Source organism: Passer montanus, unplaced genomic scaffold (genome assembly GCF_014805655.1).
Source record: "Passer montanus isolate IOZ18808 unplaced genomic scaffold, ASM1480565v1 scaffold64, whole genome shotgun sequence".
In the NCBI taxonomy this organism is placed as follows: Eukaryota; Metazoa; Chordata; class Aves; order Passeriformes; family Passeridae; genus Passer; species Passer montanus.
This window is the reverse complement of record NW_024371482.1, coordinates 2,009,454-2,030,282: the sequence shown is the minus strand read 5'-3', so window position 1 is coordinate 2,030,282 and position 20,829 is coordinate 2,009,454. Positions and strand designations below refer to the sequence as shown.

General features: G+C 52.2%; 1 protein-coding gene across 4 annotated transcripts; it reads right to left on the bottom strand.

Annotated features, from left to right (window-relative positions):
• Positions 1–6,002: 6,002 nt before the first annotated feature.
• Positions 6,003–20,775, bottom strand: MYBL2 (MYB proto-oncogene like 2). Of its 4 annotated transcripts, XM_039728220.1 has the most exons (16): positions 20,739–20,756; positions 19,621–19,680; positions 18,789–18,882; positions 17,609–17,680; positions 17,146–17,238; positions 15,299–15,519; positions 14,985–15,141; positions 13,979–14,248; positions 12,383–12,769; positions 10,800–10,939; positions 10,421–10,520; positions 9,627–9,740; positions 8,992–9,108; positions 8,696–8,842; positions 8,304–8,346; positions 6,003–6,719 (listed from the first exon to the last, which is right to left on the bottom strand). In XM_039728220.1, exons 4-16 carry the CDS (start codon positions 17,663–17,665, stop codon positions 6,571–6,573), a joined length of 1,995 nt encoding a protein of 664 aa, XP_039584154.1. In that variant the 5' UTR covers positions 17,666–17,680; positions 18,789–18,882; positions 19,621–19,680; positions 20,739–20,756; the 3' UTR covers positions 6,003–6,570. The 4 variants fall into 4 exon arrangements, with proteins under 4 accessions (XP_039584154.1, XP_039584153.1, XP_039584152.1 ...); XM_039728219.1 differs by lacking the exon at positions 19,621–19,680 and having other exon boundaries at positions 20,739–20,775; XM_039728218.1 differs by lacking the exons at positions 19,621–19,680; positions 20,739–20,756 and adding an exon at positions 20,538–20,603.
• Between the last annotated feature and the right edge of the window lie 54 nt (positions 20,776–20,829).

Genomic DNA, 20,829 nt, shown 5'->3' with positions numbered 1-20,829 from the left:
ACATTTGAAGTGAAGTAAGAAACTAAAAAGAGAACATATTTTTAAGGAAAATTCACAATTCTAACACCAGCAAGCCATAAACAAGCGTGTTTGGCATCTGCAGATCCCAACACCCTGTGCAGGGAGAGGTAAAAAAGAGCTGAAGGGGGGGTTATCTGCAGTTCATGGGCAGAGGGACTGGGGGTCTAAGGAGGGAAAGTCTGAACTGCACATACATTTTGTGTCTCTCACAGGGCAGGGGAATGACCTTGAGGTCAGCTTGAGCACAGCAGTGGTGACACAAGCATCAGAGCACAGCAAAGCTGCCAGAACAGAGATCCTGACCTGCCCTACCCCAGAGAGCCTCTAAGCCCCATTTTTAACTCTTTTCTCCAGGCAGGGAGGGACCCTTTCCACAGGCAGTTTTGGGGTATTTCTCTTCTTCTCCATCCACTCCTTCCTGTAGCAGGAAAGGTCATTTCATGAGCCGGGGGTCCTTCCACCCACCTGCATCCTCATGCCCTGCCCACTCTTCAGCAGTTTCCATCCTCCTGGAGCCTCCTGGATCATCCAGTGCCTCAGCCCATGTCAGAGCCATGTGGCTACAAAGGATGGAGTTTGTTTATTGTCCAAGCTGGGCCTGAAATTCGGGTCACTCCCCGCTTTGACACCGAGCAGGAGGGTGTTTGCCCTCCCCTGGGTGATGCTGCGGCCATCCCTGATTCCCTCCTGCCTCTCCCACCGCTCCGGGAGGGAAAAGCATCTGCCAGGAGGAAAAGGATGCGCTGCTTCGGCCTCATGCAGCTGCTGCTCGGCGTGGCAACACTCCCCCTTAGCGGCAGGAGCAGAGAATAAACCTTCAAAACAGAAATGCTCTAAAGAAGGGACAAAACCATCTCCTGGCTCAGCACGGCTCTGCCTGGTGTTAATCCAGCTGCATTGCCACGGCGTGGGATTGGAAAAAGATGCCTGACATCCAGAGAGGGGGAAAAGATTTCCTTCCACAGACTTCACAGAATTCACACAGAATTCACAGAATCACTGGGTTAGGAGAGACCTCCAAGACCTCCAAGATCATCGGGTCCAACCCAGCCAAAACAGCCCAACTAAACCCTGGCACCCAGTGCCACATCCAGGCTTTGTTAAACACACCCAGGGATGGGGACTGCACCACCTCCCCGGGCAGCCGTGCCACAACTTTATCACTCTTTCTGTAAAAACTTTTTCCCAATATCCAACCTGTATTTCCCTTGGCACAGCTGCAGGCTGTGTGCTCTGGGTGTGTCAGTGCTGCTGCAGACAGAGCCCAGCCCCAGCTGAGCACAGGCACCTTTCAGGAGCTGTGCAGAGTGATGAGGGCAGCCCTGAGTCTCCTTTTCTCCAGGCTGAGCACCCCCAGCTCCCTCAGGGGTTTCTCTCAGGGTTTGTGTTCCCAGCCCCTCTCCAGCCTCGCTGCCCCTCTGGATGTGCTCCAGTGTCCCAATGTCCTTCCCAAGCTGAGGGGCCAGAGCTGGGCACAGCACTGCAGGGGTGCCCTCAGCAGTGCCCAGTGCAGGGCAGAGTGACCTCCCTGCTCCTGCTGCCACACCATTGCTGACCCAGGCCAGGAGCCATTGGCCTTCTGGGCCACCAGGGCACTCTGCTGGCTCGTGCCCAGCTGCTGTCCATCAGTGCCCCCAGGTCCCTTCCTGCCTGGGCACTGTCCCGCCACACTGTCCCCAGCCTGTAGCATTGCAGGGGTTATTGTGACCAAAATGCAGGACTGGGCACTTGGACTTATTAAACTTCATTCATTCAATCATTCCAGGTCTCTCTGCAGAGCCCTCCTACCCTCCAACACACTCTCCCAGCTCAGTGTCATCCACAAATTCACTGAGGAAAGCCTCAATCCCTCATCCATTCCTTGCAAAGGCAGGATGCTGGGTGCAGCCCCGAAGGCAGAGCAGGGTGGGTTTTGCAGGAGGGGGTCAGGCAGGGTCCCCATACATCCCCATGGGCTGGGAGGGAGCCACGGGGCAGGACAGGAGACGTGACAGGGGCAGGGAGGGCTCCAGAGAGCTGCAGGGATTATTAGGCAGAAATTAATCTGTAAAGAAAACTTAGCAACAGTTAGGGCAAATATTGATTTTGTGTTTGTCTGCTTGCACAGGGCCTGAGAAATGGCAGATTTAGACATTAACTGGGCTGTTTTGGCTTAATTCAAACCTCGATTTACACTGACCCTGGGAATAGACCAGTACATCAGCAGAATTGAATTTAAAATTATTAATTTTTTCCTCTTATCTGGTCCTTTTCTGCAGATCTGACAGCAATTTTGGCACCTGTTACCTCCTGTACAATTACAGATAACTCACTTTATTTTCACAGCCAGGCTCTGGGCTCTCCCTTTCCCAGTGGACTGAATTAAGCACTTTTAGCAGCCCAGTGCCCCTGGCTGAACTCAGAACTGGGCACAGCACATTGGCACCAAAAACCCAGCCAAAAAAAAACAAAAAAAAAACCCAAAAAACCAAAAACAAAACCTAAACCCCATCTTTAAAGACATCACTGTTGTACAAGGCATCCCATTCCGTGGGCTGGCTGCCTTGCTCAAAGTCAAAGCTTTGCGTGAGCTTTCCAAAACTGAAGAAATTTTGAAAAATTGTAAGGGGGATTAGGAATGCAGCATCTATTTATTTTCCTACAGCACCTATTTAGTATTTTGGGAAAACAAAACCAAACATAAAGCATTTACAAACACGAACCTGCTATAAAGCATTAGATTTGCCTTTCACAAGCTATTCTGGCCACTGCCAGCCACACTGGTACAGGCCAGAGGCTGCCCATGGCCAGGGGAGGTGACCCTGTGCTTGTCCCCTGGGTAGTTTTGCTGAGTCTTTTCACAGCAGGGGTTTTAACTCCTTGAAATTTCTGATTCCTAACACCTTCTCAGTGAAAACATTTATTTCCTCATCCTGGACCCTTTGGTTTCCACAGGAAAATATTTTCCCCTGACCTAGTACCACCTTTAATATTTGATTATTCTGCTCAGGCAGAGATGAAGAACTGCAGTTTTCTCACTCCAGAAACGGGGGCAGGCAGGATTTCAACTTTCCAAAGTACAGTTATTTTCCTGTCCAGCTGCAGCCAGCTCTTAGCACAAGTGGTCTCCATCTCTTGCCAGACCCACGAGCTCCTCATCTAATCCTCAGCATGTGCCTGCCCAGCTAGAATCATCCTTTTAATTTCCCAAACCTCTAAACCCACAGGTTAGGGTGTCAAAAAAAGCACATGGGAAATTTTACATGGTTATTGCTGAGCAACTACTCAATAAAAGCCATGAGCAAAGGCAGGAGAGGAAGCACTTGGCTGCTGTCAGTAATCCCCAGGATCAAAGCATTTTTTGGCAAAGCAGAAGCCCTGGACTCCCCACCCCAACCTCAGCAGCCCCTTGCACTCATCACAGGGTCCTTTCCAGCACTGAGCAGTGATAAAGCCCAGGGAACATCACTGAGGAGCTAATATTGAGCTATTAATGATCCTGTAATGGAGAATTTCCTCTCCTCTGTTACTAAGGAGCCATCAAAGGTCAGCAGGGCCAGGCCGGCCCTGCTGGAATTGCAGCCAGGTCAGCAGCATCTCCTGCCACAGCTGCCAACACCTGGGGAGCTCCAAAGCCTTGGAATACAAACATGGAGCCCATGCTCACAAAGCCCTTGCTTTTCCAGGGCTGGTTTTATACCCTGTTACATAGCTGAGCCTCATTATTTGTCTTTTTATTGTATTTTATTCAGATGCAAGAAATGCCCAAAATAGAAGGAATTTCTCTGTTCAACACTTGCATTCCTCCATGGCCAGATGTCTCTCCCCGTGGGTGTGGAACCAGAGTCCCCTGTAAGCAACCTGCTGTTTGCACAGGCTTTAGCAGAATTAGCTGTGAAAACGAGATAAAAAGCTGTGAATTCCCTCCAAGCAGCAGGAAGGAGCCCAGCAGCTGAGAGCCCTTGGAGGGACACACAGCAGCTCCCACACTGCTGACCATGGAGCTGTGTGAGCTCAGTGCCCCTCAGCCCCACCAGGCTCCATCCAAAGTAAGATTGCCAATAAAAAAACATGGATGCCCTTTTTTACTCTCTCACTCCATTATTTTTACCCTTCCCAGCTTCTTTAAGGCTTGTCCCAGCTGGAAACAATGTCCTGCTAGCAGTCAAGGCATTGACACGACCCAGGAGCTCTAGCTGTGATATTCCCTTCCCACTCCTGGTAAAAATCCTTTCAAAAACCCTTTTAAAATCCTTTTTAAAACCTTTTTCCATGTCTGGACTCAACCAAGGAGTCATCTGATCTGTTGTGGAATGCAAACTACAGAAAGACAAACTTTAAAGTCAAGAAGCAACATGGGGTTTGTGCAACAAGCTGGGCCATGGGAGGGGATTCCTCCCACACACAGCCAACACTCCTGGAACACTTTCATCCTGGTCTTTCATTTAAAACTAAATAAAACATCCTGATTTCCCTTTGTGAATGAAGGTTGTGCCACTCTGTGTCACTGCAGAGGCCTCAAGGGACATCAGCCAGGGACAGGGAGCCTCAGACTGAGAGGGGTCTCCAGCTCCAGCCCAGAAACTCCACAACCAGCATGAAGCTCAACTTCCATGAGACTTTTACGGGAAAGAAAGCAGAGCATCCTAACTCTCAGGGAAAACAAAACAAAACAAGTGGAACCTTTTTTACCTCACTAATGTCTATTCCTGGGCCCCAGGACAATCAAACCACACTGGCAACCTCCACACTAGAAGAAGCTCCCTTTTCCAATTAAAAGCTAATTCTGTTTTTTACTCATCATCTATGCCAGACCTTGGTATTTTTCTGCCCCTTGAGCTTTCTCCATAAATGTTCTGCAATGCAGGACAGCCTGCGCTGCCTGGATTTACAGCCTCAGAGAAGCAGCTTATTCTGCCTCATCCTCCTTTAATTTGGGGGCAGCTCTCAAACAGAGGTGCCAGGCTCACAGCCTGATTTATCCTCCTGCAGACCCTGCCTGCTCAGAGCTCCCAGCTCGTGTCAGCTCCAGGAAGGAACTGCAATTCCAAGCTTGGGTTTGTACTGTCACCAGTGCAGGAAGAGCCCAGCCCACCAAAGCCCCAGCAGAGAGGGATGGGTTTATGACGATTTTTCTTAAAATAACACCAGAATGGGAGCAGCTAAAGCCAGGCTTTCAGACAAGTGGTCCCAGCTGTCTTTCCAAAGCAAACACTGCAACACCGAGAAACAGAAATAAAAATTACTTCATGGATTTGCTCTGGCCCCGAGCTTGTAAAAATGAAAAATCAGCTGGGTTTCTAAACCTCCCTCATTTCCCAGGATCCAAGGTTTTATTAACAGGTTTGTCAGTAAGGATTTTTTTACTCTATTTCCAGCATAATCCACAACCTGAAATGAGATTTGTACAGCCCAGCTCTGGTTTCCCACTCTGGGGTGGGCACATCTTTGCTGTGAGCACAGCCCCAGCCAGAGGCAGAGCTGCCAGGCTGGCTTTGGCCACGGAAAGCACAGCACAGCTCACTCAAAAAGCTCTTCCTGTTCTGTGGAGCTGCTCTGCAGCTTTCCCAACACCTTTCCAATTGCAAAGTTAATATGTTGCTAAGATCCCCACGTTCCATCCTTTGTACCTCAAACCAGGGCAGTGCTACTGTTCCCACACTGGAGTGGCTACATGGTGCAACTTCAGGGCAACAGAAAGGCTCAGCTCCATCACACCATCACACACTCCTGCTGCCCTTGTCCAGCCTCCATCCACCCCTGCAGGGATCCCAACCACCCTGACTCAAACACGGGGTGGCACCTGCCCATAAAGTAGTTTCATCAGCTGTTCCAAAGTTTTGGCTAAGTGTGTGTGTGGGGAACCTCCCTTCTCCTCCCTGCTGAGAAGCCAACAGGAATTCAGCAACTTGCCAGGACAGCAAAGGGCCCACACAAAACCCAGCACTTTGCTGCCTTCCCCCAGTGCTGTGAGACAGAGGCAGAGCCCAAGGGATGTGAGCACCATCATTTATTGGAAGAGGGAGCACAGCTGTGGGGAGAGGCCCCTGCTGGAGCCATGGCAGCACAAAGCAGCCCCACAGGGAGCAAGGGGCTCCAGGCACAGGGCACCCCCCAGCACCACACCCTCCCTCCTCCTTCTCCAGCCCAGGGAGACACTCCATCCCCCTGGGGAAAGCCAGGAAGGAGACTCAAGGCATGCAGGAACTTGCACAAAGGCATTGCTGAGGTACCAGAGCAGCAGCAGGAATCCAGGGATGCTGTGAGGCCAGTCTCCAGCACCTGCTGCTCCAAGGTGCAACACGGCTGCTGCTTCCACTTGTCCAGAATTCAGGTCTTGCAGAGAGAGGTCTTGCTGTCAGCTTTTCAAGCCTCCCTTGTTTGCCTTTCCATAATGATCCCAAAGCTTGCATTCCACACACTAGCCAGCAGTTAGCCCAATTTATTACAATGTAGATCTACCTGGGAACTGAAGGGAAAAAAAATCCACTCCCATATACTAAGGCTTGGCAGAAGATATTTTTTCCTGTGGTTCCCCTTCCACTGATTAAAAAGGTTTAAAAAATAAGATTAAAAAGCAGAACAATCCTTCATGATAAGATTAAGGTCCTTGATGTGTGACTCTGTTTCAATGTGCCCAAAAACTGTCGAGCTTTCTCCTGCATGAAGAGCTGGTCCTGAGTTCCACCACAGGCCACTGCTTTCCAAGCCCTGGTCATCTGCAGAGGAAGAGAAAGAATGTGTACAACACAGTCAAGGGCAAGGACAAACATCTTGTGACATCCTGTTCTACAAGACCGCAAAAATAAACAAAACTAACAAGGGAAAACTTCAGAACCTGTCTCACAACCAGGAGAAACTTGCCCACCACCAGTTACTCTTCACAGCTGAGGTGGTAATTTCTGGGGTTTAGGGTCAGCAGTTTCCCAGGTGGGTGCCCCATTTCAAGGCAATCCCTTTCAGGGCTTTCCATTATGTGCCTCATGACAAAAAAAAGCACAAACCTATTAAAACTCACTGGAAATTATTAAAACTCACACATTCTGGAAGAGATTCCAGAATGATCGAAGGAATTCAAGTACAGCTTTGGACTTTATTGCCAACCAGTTCAACTCCTACAGGAGCCCAGGTCTATTCTGACCAAATGCCATCCTCAACAGCAATCTGGTGCCTTCAGTTGCAGCAGGGTCCCACAGCACAAGGGAGGAGCCAAAACCCAGGGGTGCCTCAGTCTCTGCATGCACAGAGGTCACCCATGAGGTGTTTCTGCACTCCAGGAAGCCCCTGAGGATCCTGTGGGGAATGCCAGGAGCCAGGCAGTGCCCTGAACTGGAAATACCTGTCCACATGCACTGCAGGGAACCAGGGCTCTGGGTTGGCCACAGCCACAGCTTTGGGCCCACTGAGGCTCAGCCCAGAGCTGGATCAGCTTCCTTAATCAAGAACAGCCTGCCAGCAGCGCCAGAGCAGCACAATAAACCCCAGAGGCCAGCAGCAGCACAGACTGCCCTGCTGCCTGTGGGATGTCACTGCACACCTGTACTCTGTCTCCACAGCAGCTGCCTCCCTGTCACCCCCAAAGTTTATTTATACAGAGCCATTAGCTCTCACAGCAACACAGCCCTGGCAAGGACAGGAGGAGAAATGGAAGTGTTTAAGAAGGGTTTATTTTGGGAAGGAAAAGGAATCACTCTGGCTGAAGGGTATTTATTTGTCAGAAGAAAGAGTTTTCACAAGGCAGCTCTAATGCAGGGACAGATCTCCCCTGACTGCAGTTCCTGAGGACAACCCTGCACCTTCCTGGGATAGGAAAACACCATCACAGGAGCCCCCAGCTGCAGTTTAACCCCCCAACAAGGACAGCACGTGTTTCCAACCCCACTGAAGCTACCAGAGACCTCAAGTGACTCAACCCAAGTAAACACCTACAAAATTATGTTCCAAATCCCCTTGCCTAAGCTACATTTAGACTTTGTCTAAGCCCAGCAAAGAGGGGTACCCCTCCATGAAGGCATCCTGCCTGAGAGTGGTGGAGATTGTAGAGAGATCTGTTTATGCCCCAGAGGGTGTGTGTAGGCTGCTGTTACTCCAGCACAACCCAGTTCCAGCTGTGCAGAGCTGAGCAACAGAGCTGCTGTAACAGCACCAACCTCAGCACGAGGTACAAGGTGCCACACTGCCACTGGAGCTCTGCACTGCCACGGGGTCAGGATAAAGCAGGATAAAGCCAGTCTGTGCTGCCTAAGGCACACAGCCTTCCCCACTACCCAGAAACACCCTAAAAGCACAGGGGTGGGAAATACCTTCCTGTTTAACCTTTATACAGCACTTCACAGTTGCTCTGCCCTGAAAAGCAAAAAAAGATGAGCTTGCTGCTGTCCACTCAAGGAGTGCCCACTGGAAAAAGGAAGGTTTACTTTACTGCCAGAGCAGTCATCCAAATTCCTTGATGGGTGAGAATTCCCATGAGGAAATCCAGGGCCAAACATGCTGAGCAGGCCACAGCTGTGGCTTTGAGGAACATAAAATGACACCTCTGGCTCAGTACCTCCCAGCCTTGGTGTAAAGGCAGCCCTGACAGTGCTGGGATGCCTGTGCAGCAGTTCACAGCTCCATCCCTCACTCCTCAAGGGACAAGGGCTGCACTGCCACACAAACTCCTGCCTGGGAGAGCAGTGGCTGCTGCAGAGCTTACCGGTGCTGGTGGCCTGAAATGGCTTGGCATTTTCCTGTAGGACATTTTCTCTGGCTGCACTTGCACAAAGGCTCTGTTGAGCAAACCACTGTCATTCTTCCTGCTTGAAGAGGACAGGTTCAGGGACCTTGACAGGAAATTCACAGGCTGCACCAGGAGAAAAAGTGTAAGAAGAAATCCAGCCCTTCATCCACATGGGCTGTTCAAAGGCAGCTCCAGGCTGCTACTGCTGCTTTGCAGAGTTTTTTTCAGAGCAGAGCCAGCTCTGCCCCTGCTGTGAGCACACAACCCCTCACCTGGGCTCTTTTGAAACACACAGTCTTGGGGAGGGCAGGCAGGTTTTGTGTCATGTCTTCATCCACAATATCCAGGGCCAGAGACTTCCGGACCTTCTTGATGGGGCTCCTGCGCAGCTGGGGGATGTAGGGACAGCAGTGTCAGCACAAACACACCCTGCAAAGTGCCACCCTGAGGGCCCAGGGCCACACCAAGGCCACAGCACCCCAGTTCTGCATGGCACCAGCACCTCAGGGGGAAGATGTGTGCAGCCTTCCCCACCACAGGGCACAGCAGCTTCCAGTGCCCCCCTCCTGGCACCTCGAGCCACCAGATTAGAGGAGGAGCTTTTAGTAGGAAGGGAAGGCCACCAGGAAACTGAGACTTTTCATGCCATCCCACAGCCTTCTGAGAGCCCAGCTTGCCCCAGGTGCTCCAAGTGTGCCAACAAGCCCTGAGCTCAGCATAAACCAGGACACTCCTAGAGGTGCTTTAAGCAGGCCCTAACCTCAGGCACTACTTGCTGATTAAAAGAGAGCAGCCACAGGGCTGAAAACATTTTGGCACCTATAGCAGGATGAATAAAAGCAGTCAAAACACTCCTTAAAAGCACAGGGCAGCTTAGCATTTGGTACTGGATGCACAGCCAGCTCACCCCTTGTTTTCTCTTCTGTTTCTCAGGTTTCACATCATCCTCTATGATGAGTTCAATGCCAGCTTCACTTCGCAGCACCTCCTTCAAGTCTTCTTCCAGGTGAGGAGTCTGGGGCTGGGGTGGAAAGGCAGAGAGAGCACAAGGCAGTCAAAATCTCTATGCTGGACAAGATTACAAGCATTTCCCTCAAGGGACAATGGGGTCAGGAGAGCCCACAAGTGGGAGGACAAGCACAAAAACCTATTTACTTCCCAGCTGGAAAAGATATGACAAGTTTTCTGCTAGCCTGATGGATTTACAGGATCTCCAGGTGCAGGGACTTATCAGCTGAACCCCAGTGTGCCATCAGGAGACCCGTGTGCACACAAGGCCTGGGAGACCCAGCTCCTCAGGGAGGCCTAGGCAGATAATTTCCCTGCTCCTCAAGGTCATCAGTAGGCAAGCATTGCAGCCTAATTCATGGGCAGCTTTTGGCATTTTTAGCTGGTTTACAGAGGATGTAAAAGTCCTGCAGCTCCTTACAATGAAATGATCACTGTGACAATGTCCCCTTCACCCCTCCCTTCTCAGCCTGGCACTACCAAACTCCCCTTTGTTCTAGGACAGATAAGAGTTTGCTCTCAGCCCTGCCCAACCTCCCCAAAAAAACATTTTGGCACCTATAGCAAGATGAATAAAAGCAGCCAAAATACTCCTTAAGAGCACAGGGCAGCTTAGCAGCTGGTACTGGATGCACAGCCAGCTCACCCCTTGTTTTCTCTTCTGCACAAGGCACAGCCCTGCCCAATAATTACCAGCGGTCTAATTGATCCATATTTCTCCAGGGCATTTTTGAAAGGCGTGGGAGTGTGAGGTGTGTTGTCCACCACATATGTCTGATCGGGTGTGACAAACCTGGGAGCAGAGTGGGGAACACAAGGGATCAGACAGGCTGTAACCCACACAAGGCCACAACCCACCCAGCAGCTGAGCACAACAGAGGTCACTTGGTGTGCCCCCAGTGAGCCTGGACACTGGCTCCCTGCAGCTCAGAGAAGAGGTGGTTTGGGGGAGAAAACAGGGATTTAAGGAAATTCCCAGCCTGCCCTGTCCCTCTCTCAGTAATACCATGACAAGTACTGAGAGCTCTGTCTGAATGGGACCAGACTCCAGTGTGGAAAAGGGAGGACTTACGTTAAGTTCTTCTGGAGCAGAGGGGTCTTGTCCCTGTGCAGTGGGGTGGTGACAATCACCTTCTGGCTGCACACAGGCGTGGAGGTCAGGGAAGGGTTCTCCAGTTCCAGTGTATCCTGTTTGCTCCAGAAGTTCAAGAACTGCACAGTACAGGAAAGAAAAATTGAAGACACTCAGTCTCAAGCAGCCCAGCATTGCATCACAAGCTATTACTTTTCCCTAAATCTGAGGGAAACCCTGAAGTAGAAACAACCCTCCCAAACCAGGGTGGGTTACAACTCACAGTTCTGTACATAGGCACACACAAAAGTTGCCAGGTGTCTCACACCTATAAAGGTTAATCACTTCCCATAAGGGACAAGCTGTTACAACTATCAAAGCTACCAACTACAGTGGAAGAGAAGTCTCTCCTTGCACTGGTAATCCCAGCTCATCCAGCTATTCTAACTCAGGCTGGCAAACATGAGGGAAGTCCATGTCACACAAAGTGTACAAGTTAACAGGTCTTGCACTGAGCTGTTTTCAGCTTAAACTATGAGAAAACAAGAAGCTGTGGTAGTTCTTCTAGGGTTTGACTTCCCAGCAGCCAGCAAGGGACAGCTCTACTCCCATAAGGAACAGTGTTTGTACCCAAGAGCCTCTTGGAAGATAAAAACTGTTTGTGACATTCACTGATGGTGGAAGCTCAGCTTGAGGCAGGGCATGCACTTTTGTCTGCTCAGACTCACTCCACACATTCCTGCCTTTTACACTCTTCAGAGCTGTACATTATGGGACATTATGGGTCCTGCTCTGATTTCTTCTTCGTGCTGGGCTTTCATTCAAATCCACCTGAACCTCCATTTTGGACTCTCCTGTGGCACCTCTCCGATGTTTTCTGCTGCAGAAATGCAGAAATAAAAGCCTGGAAGGCACAAATGGGGAGGGTCTGGACAAGAGAGCTGCAGTGGGAGCTGTGCTGGAGAATGCAGCAAGACTTCTTTTGATTTATAGACACAACTCCACCACTTCCACACGAGACACTTGTGGGTCTGACCACCACAGTGCTCCAAGGTGATGTGTTGGAGACCAGATGTGTGGACACTGTGGGAGTCACAGCACAGGCTGAAAGATCCCAAGTCCCTTTTGCAACAAAGACAAGGCCAGGAGCATTTTCATAGGCACACCCTGGACAAGGTGTTTGCTGCCCAGCCTGTGTGACTGAACTGCAAACAGACAGGGAAAACAAGTTTTCACTGCTGCCACTCTGCTGCCCACAGCTGGGGCAGCAGTGCCCTGGGGACAGCAATGCCCTGGGGACAGCAGCAGTGCACACTCTATCACACCCTGGTATGCAGATGGGGCTCCTTCCTCACAATGGGCACCTGGGGTTTCTTAAAACTGCAGTCACTCCCAGATGGAGACACAGGCTGCTGCTCCCACAGGAAGGGCAGCACTGAAGAGAAGCAGCACCAGAAAGCAGCTCTGAGCCTTCTTTTAGTGCAGGAACATGCTTTGCACACTGGCACAGCCTCATTCAAGGCAGGAGGAGCACAAAGCTGGCAGAGCTGGTGGGCATACATGACATTAGGGCAAGAAGATACCTGAGATGGAGAGAAGGGCAGTGTCTTTACAGGGGTGCCCTTGGGCGTCATGCTGTTGCAGGAGTCCAGGAAGGACATGCTGGTGCTGGTGCCGTTCTCCGTGACGGGCGAGAGGGACATCTTCCTCTTCTTCTGCCTCTTCAGCACCGAGGGCGGGGTGCCAAAGCTGCCCTCGGCATGGGGGGAGATGGGGATGAGCTCTCCCTTGCTGCTCCTGCTCAGGTCAGAGATGGTGTGGCCGTCCAGGCGGTACTCGGTGACGCTGGGCAGCGCCGGGGCCGCCTCGCCGGGCGCTGGTCTGGCCAGGCTGGCACTGCCACTGCTGCTGCCAGCCAAGGGCTCCTCAGGCAGGTCAAACTGGGACAGGTCACACCACCCATCTGGGTCCTGCACACAAGGGAAAGCGTCAGCAACAGCCCAGGGTGGCAGTTGAGCAGACTGTGAACTGGGAGGTGAAATAAGTGGGGTGAGATGGCACCAAGCTTTGGGAGCCTGGCCAGGGACAGATCAAGCCCTGCTCTCCTCTGCCACAAGCACAGCTGGAGCCAGAGCAGGGATCTGACCCAGCTGAGAGCTGCTGCTTGTGCACAGGGCAGGTTTTTCTATTTATGCAAGGCTGGTTTCCCTGCTTGTTTCACAGCACAGCTGCACAAACAGCTGCACCCCCTCAGAGAGGGGACAAAAAAACCAGCAGGGCAGAGGGCTGCAGACAGGGACTGAAGGGAGCAACTATCACCCAAAAGCAACCCACAGTCTTGGGCACACCTCTACAGCTGGGCAAGGGGCTCTGGTGTAACCTGCACAGCTGAAAGCAGATTAAAACTAACCAGACCAGTTCAGAAATGAGCTGCTTCACAGCTCCACCCCAGCAACACCCAGCACCACACAAACAGGCCCCAAGGGCCCACAGATGTACTGCTCAGCCTCAGGCACACCATCTTGCTATACAGAGGCAAAGTGACTCCTTCATGCCTCAGGCAGGCTGAGGGCTGCAAAAGCAACTTCCCTCTGATGGCAGCAAAGTGCCCTGCTGATTTTAGCCAGCCTCCCACCCTGGCGTGCCTCTGTCACCCAGGGGACCTCAGCACTGCTTGACTGGCTGAAAATAACAAATTTCAGTGAAGCTACCTCCACTGAAAGCAAATGGTGGCAATTATGCCACCTTGAAGGGGTCTGTCCTGCATAGTATAACGGGCTTGGCTTACTCCCAGTCTGTCCTGTCCTATCCCACCTCAGGACAGGACAGAAAGGGCAGCCATGGGCCTGAACCATTACAAAAAGGAGAGCTGGGCACACTCTGGCTGACAAAGAAGGGCTTGAAATCAAGTTTGCCAGCACTTACAGCCTCCCACACAGGCAGAGCCCATGCACAAGGACACCCAGCTAGCAAAAGCTACAAGCCCACAGCAATACTGGGGCAGTGCTGGAAAGGTCTAATCCAGCCCTGGAAGAGAGAGACAGGGGGAGGCTGCAAGGCAGTGACAAATCCAGTCCTCCTCAGGGTGATGATCAAGGGGATCCAGTAAGTTCACTCAAATAAAAAGGGTGAGGATAACACCCTAACAGTAACTGGAGGAACAAGGGTCTGTTACTTACAGATTCAATCATGTCCAGAGCTTCACTGAGAGCTGGGGCACAAGTTGGGTACAAATAGTTGGCAGCTTCAACAACCCATTTGTATGGTGACTCAACCAACGAAGTGCCATCCTCGGGCACTGCGTCATCTGGGGTCCCCTCCACGTTCTGCTCTGCCACTCCTGCAGCTGGCAGCTCCAAGGGCAGCTCCTGCACACCTGTCACTTCCTCATCACTGACATCTTCTTCCTTTATTTCAGAGATATCCACTGGCCAGCTCGGCAGGACGTTCTTGGCACATACAATAAAGAAAGGCCAGGTATCAGCAGAAAGCAAGGGAACAGTGTCAAGCCTTGGGGACAAAGAGCACCTGGACACATTCAGCTTTGTCCACTCTCCTACCTGCCACTGGGTTTGTTTCACATCCCCATTCTCTCTCACTGCTCTGTCCCATACACTGCCTAAGGAGTTCATGCAACATAAGCACAGGAGTCTTTAATTCAAGATTTTACTTAACAGTGTCCCAGGAGAAAATTGTACTTAAACTGAACTTGTAGCACTAGTTCCATGTTTTCTATTTACCAGGAGCCTGCCTTCAAAAACTACACGTCTTGTCTTCATGAAAACAATCACTGGGTGCACTTCCCTGCTTCCTTTTTTAGAGGAAAGGAACACAGTATCTCTTCGCCCTGCTCCCACACACACACTGTCTGGAGCAGCCTCCTCCTCCCACCAGCAAGAGCACAATGAAGCCAAAATATTCAGTGTCTAAGACAGACTTGATTCTGGGGTTGCAAGGTAACAGCTCTAGCAGACTGCTGTCCTCTGCCTGGATAGCACACTCAGGCTCCCATAACACCTCTAGCTCCTGGAGGGAGAGATCTGGAGGCTGGGGAAGGCACAGACTGCCTATGCAGACACCAGGCTGTGGAAAAGGCAGTGAGAGGCAGCAGAAGGGTGGATGAAGAGCTCAGGAATGCATTAGCAGGGCAGGGACTGACCCAGCTGCCTGCTGCAGGTGCAGTACCTGGCTCTCAGCTGTCGTCTGACTTTTCCTCTCCTTGTTATCCACCTCCACAAGGAGGTACAGAGACTTGGACTCCTTGGTTTCATTGAGGAAACCCCCCGTGTCCACTTTCCTCTTGATGGTGGAGTTCCAGTGATTCTTCACAGCATTGTCAGTCCTGCAGAGAGAGCAGAAGGGAACAAACCATCACTTACAGCAGCTTTAAAGCACAGCTAGCAGCTCCAACACACTCCCCAGCCCCATTCCAAGAGCCTAACACACAGATCTCCACAGGCCACCCCGCAGGGAAGGCAGCAGTAGCAAAGGGGTCCTACCTCCCAGGCAGCAGCTTGGCAATCTCTGCCCAACGGTTCCCCAGGACCTTGTGGGCTTCAAAAATGATGCGATCCTCCTCCTCTGTCCACGAGGACTTCTTCACCTCAGGGTTCAGGTGGTTGTGCCAGCGTTCCCGGCACTGCTTCCCTAACCGCCCTTTCAGGTGCTTGGCTATCAGGGTCCACTGTTTGGTGCCATATTTTTTAACCAGCTCAATTACCTTTGGAGAGAGTGGGAGGGAAATAAGGAAATGGAATAAAGGAGGGGAAGGTCAGTACAGTCATCTTCAGGCTTTGCTCTTCACCTCTCCTGGGACCAGGTAAGGGCAGACAAAGGAAGGCCCCTTTGGAGGACAAGCTGGAGGGAGCCAGCAGGGCTATCAGGTGTTCCACCCCTCATGAGAGCAATGATTCTCCCACATTTCTGTAGGAGGCTGTTTCCATGCAGACATGTTGCCACAGGGCACCTGTGAATGCAGATGACCCCTGACAGAAGATGAGGTGGAGACTGGCAGGTGCTCAGATGTAGAAACACATTCCCATTTCTGAGCAAAGGCCAAGTCCCACCTGCTCCAAGGCTCCTCTGCCCTCCCTACTTCCAAGGACCTGGCTGTGTGACATCAAGTTCTGCACTGGCCTGCTGCTCTTTTTAACAGTGTGGTACACCCAGGACAGACAGGGCTGCAGCTTCATGCCCTGACAGCACCAGGACACACAGGGAAAGATCCAAATTCACTTCAGAACCATCCACTTCGCCTTACCCTACACCCAGGGTTTTGTCATTTCTGCCAGAGCCCCAACACAGATGCTTCTGGGCACTGAATCCATTCTGGGCTCCTAAAATATCCAGGGCACAGTCAGGATGAAACAATCTGTGATGTTCAGCCACGAAAATCCTGGCTGAAGAGTTCTGAAAGAACATTTCTACCCTGGTCAGCTGTGCTGAGCTGAAAGGTGCAGGTAGAAGTGATGCTCATGTAACAAATGTCCCCGCTGCAGACTCTTGCCTTTCAAGCACAGAAAAATGGACCAAACATGCAAAACTGAGGCCAAGGAGCTGGGCCAAAGCAATGAGGAGAGAGCTGGAGCCTAGCCTGGCCAGGATGGGTAGGCTGGCAGAGTCAGGACAAGGCAAAGGGAAGGGGAAAGCAGGCAACAACTGCTCTGCTGTAAGAGCAGGCAACAATTTCTCTGCTGTAAGAACAGGGAACAACATCAGGAGAAGCTTCCTTAGGGCTTGACAAAACATAATGGGACCAAAAGGGAAAGAAGCCGGGGAGCAGGAGTGTTACAGAGAATCTGCCAAACCAGGATGTTCTGTACCAGAAAACCTTGGTAAAATCTGGGTTTCTCTCCGACTTTTCTTAAGTACATCAAGATGATGAGTCTGCCTGAGCTGGCCTCTCTCATCTGACTCTGGATTCAGCAGAGAAACAGCCTCACAGAAGTCATGATTCACACAGCCAACCTCAGACATCCACTCCAGCCTGCCTACAGTGGCACAGGAAATGCCAGTTTTATTTTCTCTTAGATCCAACCTGGCCAGGCCAGGTGGAGACCTGCCAGCAGGCAGATGAATTAATTCCCTTTTCAGCTCTCTCCTTTGGCAGCCTACTGTAGCAGCACTGTGTGAAAGGGAGAAGGTGTTTACCTGGAGAGGCCTAGATCACATCACATCCCAACCATGGCTGCCTGGGCTGCTTGGTTGGGATGTGACAGAGCTGCTCTCACAGGTACCACCACAGGGAACAATTACACAGTGTACAACACCTAAGGATGGGTCTGACATCTCCACCCTCTCTGCAGACAGAGACAGTCCAACTCTGATCCTCTCAGCCCTGACTTACCTTTTGATCCTCCTCTTTGGTCCAGGGGCCCTTAACCAGGTCTGGATTCAACACTCTCAGCCAGCGGTACTGACACTGCTGGTCACTGCGGTTCTGGGAACAGGATGGGAACAGCCTTGTGTTAGACCAGGGGCTCCAGAGGCCCAAAAACCCCCCAAACTGACAGCAGTCCCTGTAACACAGGGCCTGTCCCACAGAACACCTGCAGAATCACACAGAAAACACATATGGAGGTCCTGGGCACAGGACACAGGGACAGGAACATCAATTTCTCACTCCAGCTCCAACAGACTCGCCCTGGGAACCCTTCTGTGCAAGAAGGTCTCCCTGCCCTGAAGCAACCCCATTTCACAGCTTGGAGCTATGAAGTCAGAACAGAGTGAGAAAAGACTCCCACTGCACAGACACAGGAACCAGCAACATGCAAACACTGGGATTCCCAGCTGAGCATGGGGTCACTCACAGGAAAGTGGCTGGCCAGGAACTTCCAGTCATTCTGCCCATAATGGCTCACTAACATCTTCAGCTGCTCATCCTGCAAAGAACAAAACATCCACTTTTAGATACACTGAGGCAACACACACCACGGGGCTGATGACATTAAAAGAACGAGTTAGATGTTTTGAACTGTCAAGGTTTTGTTGGCATTGTGTGTTCAGGGGAGGAAGGCAGCTCACACCAGTGTTTAGCAGCCCTCCAGTACATGGAGCCCAACTGGAACAGACTGGTTCTGAACTCTGTACCAGGACAAGTTCATACATTAAGTACAAAATAAGAATTCAGCTTTGTTCCTCTACAGTCTGGTCAAACCCTGTGGCCAAGGGCCTGTTTATCCAGCCCCAGAACACTCCTGACCAGACAGTCCATCTCCCAGCCCAGCCACTGGTTTTGTCTGGCCAGGAAAGCTCACTGGTTAAAGTGTATCACCACCGCCCAGTGCTCTTCTGTCTTTCAGTGCTACAGGGCTCCAGAGCATCTCTTTTGTGATCCCTGCTATAGCCTGGGTATGCAAACTCCTACAGCTCACAGAAAGCCTACTAGAGACATCCTTGTCTGTGGGCTCTGGATAGTTCTATAACAAAATTATTCCCAGCCCAACATGAGCCCAAGGCTTTGATCCTTCCACAATACCACCTTTCTTGGTGTTCTGACCCCAACTATAGTTTTCACAAGGCACGAAACTGATAGTGAAGCTGGGAGGAAGAGGATATCCCAGTTAAATTCAGGCTCTTAGCCAGGATGACTAAGCCATGATCCTAAGTCTCAATACTCCCTGGTTTTTCTCCAGAAAAAGGAGTACATTTCCACTGCACATTTCAGCTTGTTAGAGGTCTCAGCCATCATCTGGACTCATCTGTGCTCACAGGAGTGCTGCAGGCAGTGGTGTTTTTCTCAGTACTCACAGGCTTAAGTTAAAAATGTTTGAGCTCTTGCTCTTCAGGCTACACTTCAAACTCCCCTGAACGTCTGAGCCTCATTCAGGCCTGAGCTCAGTACAAAAGCCACAAGGTCCTCTCCAGCAGGAGGAGGTGAGATCGTGGCCAGCAGGTGAGGGCTGGGGTGGAGTCACCGAAGCCCAGGGTGCCATGCCAGAGGCACCACCCCAAAGCACCTCTCTGGGCAAATGTCAGGCTCTCACCCACCTCTTCCGGCGTCCACTTGACTTTGCACCTGCCATCCCGCTGCTCCGGCACATCCAAATCGGTATCCTGGTAATGCGGCTCGTCCTGGTCCTCACTGGGGGGAATAAAGGAAAATCATCATTTCTACCTGGTAAAAAAGCAGGAGAGGGAGCAACCTCCACCATACAGAGCAGAGCCCCAGATCTCCCCCTTCCAGCACCGAGCCCCACCTCACTGGCACCCACCCACCCCAGACTGAAAGGAGATCCTCCGCTTTAGGCGCCAGCTGGCAAGTTTTATTCCGCCCAGAGCAGAGGACAGAGCGCTTCTTTCCATTTCTCTCCACTTCTGTCCCTCGGGGTGGACTTTGCATCGAGGCACCCAGGCACAGCTCAGCAGCGGCCGGATCGCTGCCGCAAAGGGGCGCGGGGAGCGCTGCGGGGAGCGCCCGCTGGCCCCCCGCTCCCGAGCGGGCAGAGCCGGGGCTGTCCCAGCGCGGGCACCGCGGGGCCGCCGCCCGCATCCCGCTGTCCGGCCGGCGAGCGGGAACGGGGCGGCCGGGAGGAGCCTCCGCCGGGACACCCCGCATCCACCCGGGACACACCGCATCCACCCTCACACCAAGCTGGAACACCTCATCCACCCGGGACACACCGCATCCATCCCCGCATCCACCCTCACACTGATCCAGGACACCCCGCATCCATCCCCACACCGAGCCGGGACACCCCGCATCCACCCGGGACACACCGCATCCACCCTCACACCAAGCTGGAACACCTCATCCACCCGGGACACCCCGCATCCATCCCCACACCGAGCCGGGACACCCCGCATCCAGCCTCCCACATACCTCGGCACATCCTGCGGAATCTCCGCATCCAGCCCCAGGAATCCCGCACTGAAACCGGGACTGCCGAGAGTCCCCACATCCAACACACCACCTGATCCTGGACATCCCCCCCCACACCGACCCCGCACCGATCCGAGACCCACCGCATCCATCGCGCATCGATGCGAGCCCCACCGGGAACATCCTCATCCACCCCCACACCATCCACCCCTACACCGACCCCGCACCGATCCGAGACCCATCGCGCATCGATGTGAGCCCCACCGGGAACATCCTCATCCACCCCCACACCAACTGGGACCCCCAGGACCCTCCCCATCCAGCCCAGCACTGACCCCGGGATGCCTTTGCATCTGCCCCTGTACTGACCCCAAACCACTGGGATCCCCCACACTGACCCAGGACACTCCCTCACCCACCCCTGCACTGACCCATGACAACTCGTTTCCATCCTCCACACATCTGCATCCACGTCCCCATGGACCCGACTCCCAGGACCCCCACATCCACCTGAAACCACTGGAAAGCCCCCACACCAACACAGAATGCCCTCCATTCACACCCTCCCAACGTGGGACCCCAAATTTCCACCCCTACACCGACATGAGTCCCCCCATGGGACCCCAAATTTCCACCCCCAAACTGACCTGAGTTCCCCCCCTTCCCAGTTACAGCAGCCCCAGATACAGGGCAGGAACACCACACATGTTACAGATCCACAGAATATTCTAGGCTGGAAGAGACCCCAAAGTTCACCAAAGTCCAGCTCCTGGCTCTGCCCAAAACAGCCACAGCAATCCAACCCCGTGCCTGAGAACATTGCCCAAATATTCCAACATATGCTGTCTATCAATACAAGGTCTGTACATGTGGATATTCCTAACCAACACAAAGCAAGAGTTAAAGGAAAGTGTCACCTCACTGAGGACCCACTGACAGGACAACCACAAGCCAGCCCTCAGAGTACCTCCCTCAGTCAGCCAATACACGTGTATATTCCTAACCAACACAAAACACAAAGTGAGAGTTAACGGAAAGTGTCACCTTCCTAAGGACCCACTGACAGGACAACCACAAGCCAGCCCTCAGAGTACCTCCCTCAATCAGCCATAGCCCACCTTCACTGCCCCTGTGCTTAGCAAACAGGAGCTCCTCCCTCTCCCAAACTAGCTTAATTAGGAAATCAGCCTGGTACCAGGAGCTCCTCCC

Coding starts and splice junctions, on each gene's coding strand:
- MYBL2 (XM_039728219.1), bottom strand. CDS start 17,665: ATGTTAGTGAGCCATTATGGGCAGAATGACTGGAAGTTCCTGGCCAGC. Junction 10,940..12,382: donor TGCCCTTCTCTCCATCTCAG/GTATCTTCTTGC, acceptor TGTACTGTGCAG/TTCTTGAACTTCTGGAGCAA. Junction 9,741..10,420: donor ATGGATCAATTAGACCGCTG/GTAATTATTGGG, acceptor TTTCCACCCCAG/CCCCAGACTCCTCACCTGGA.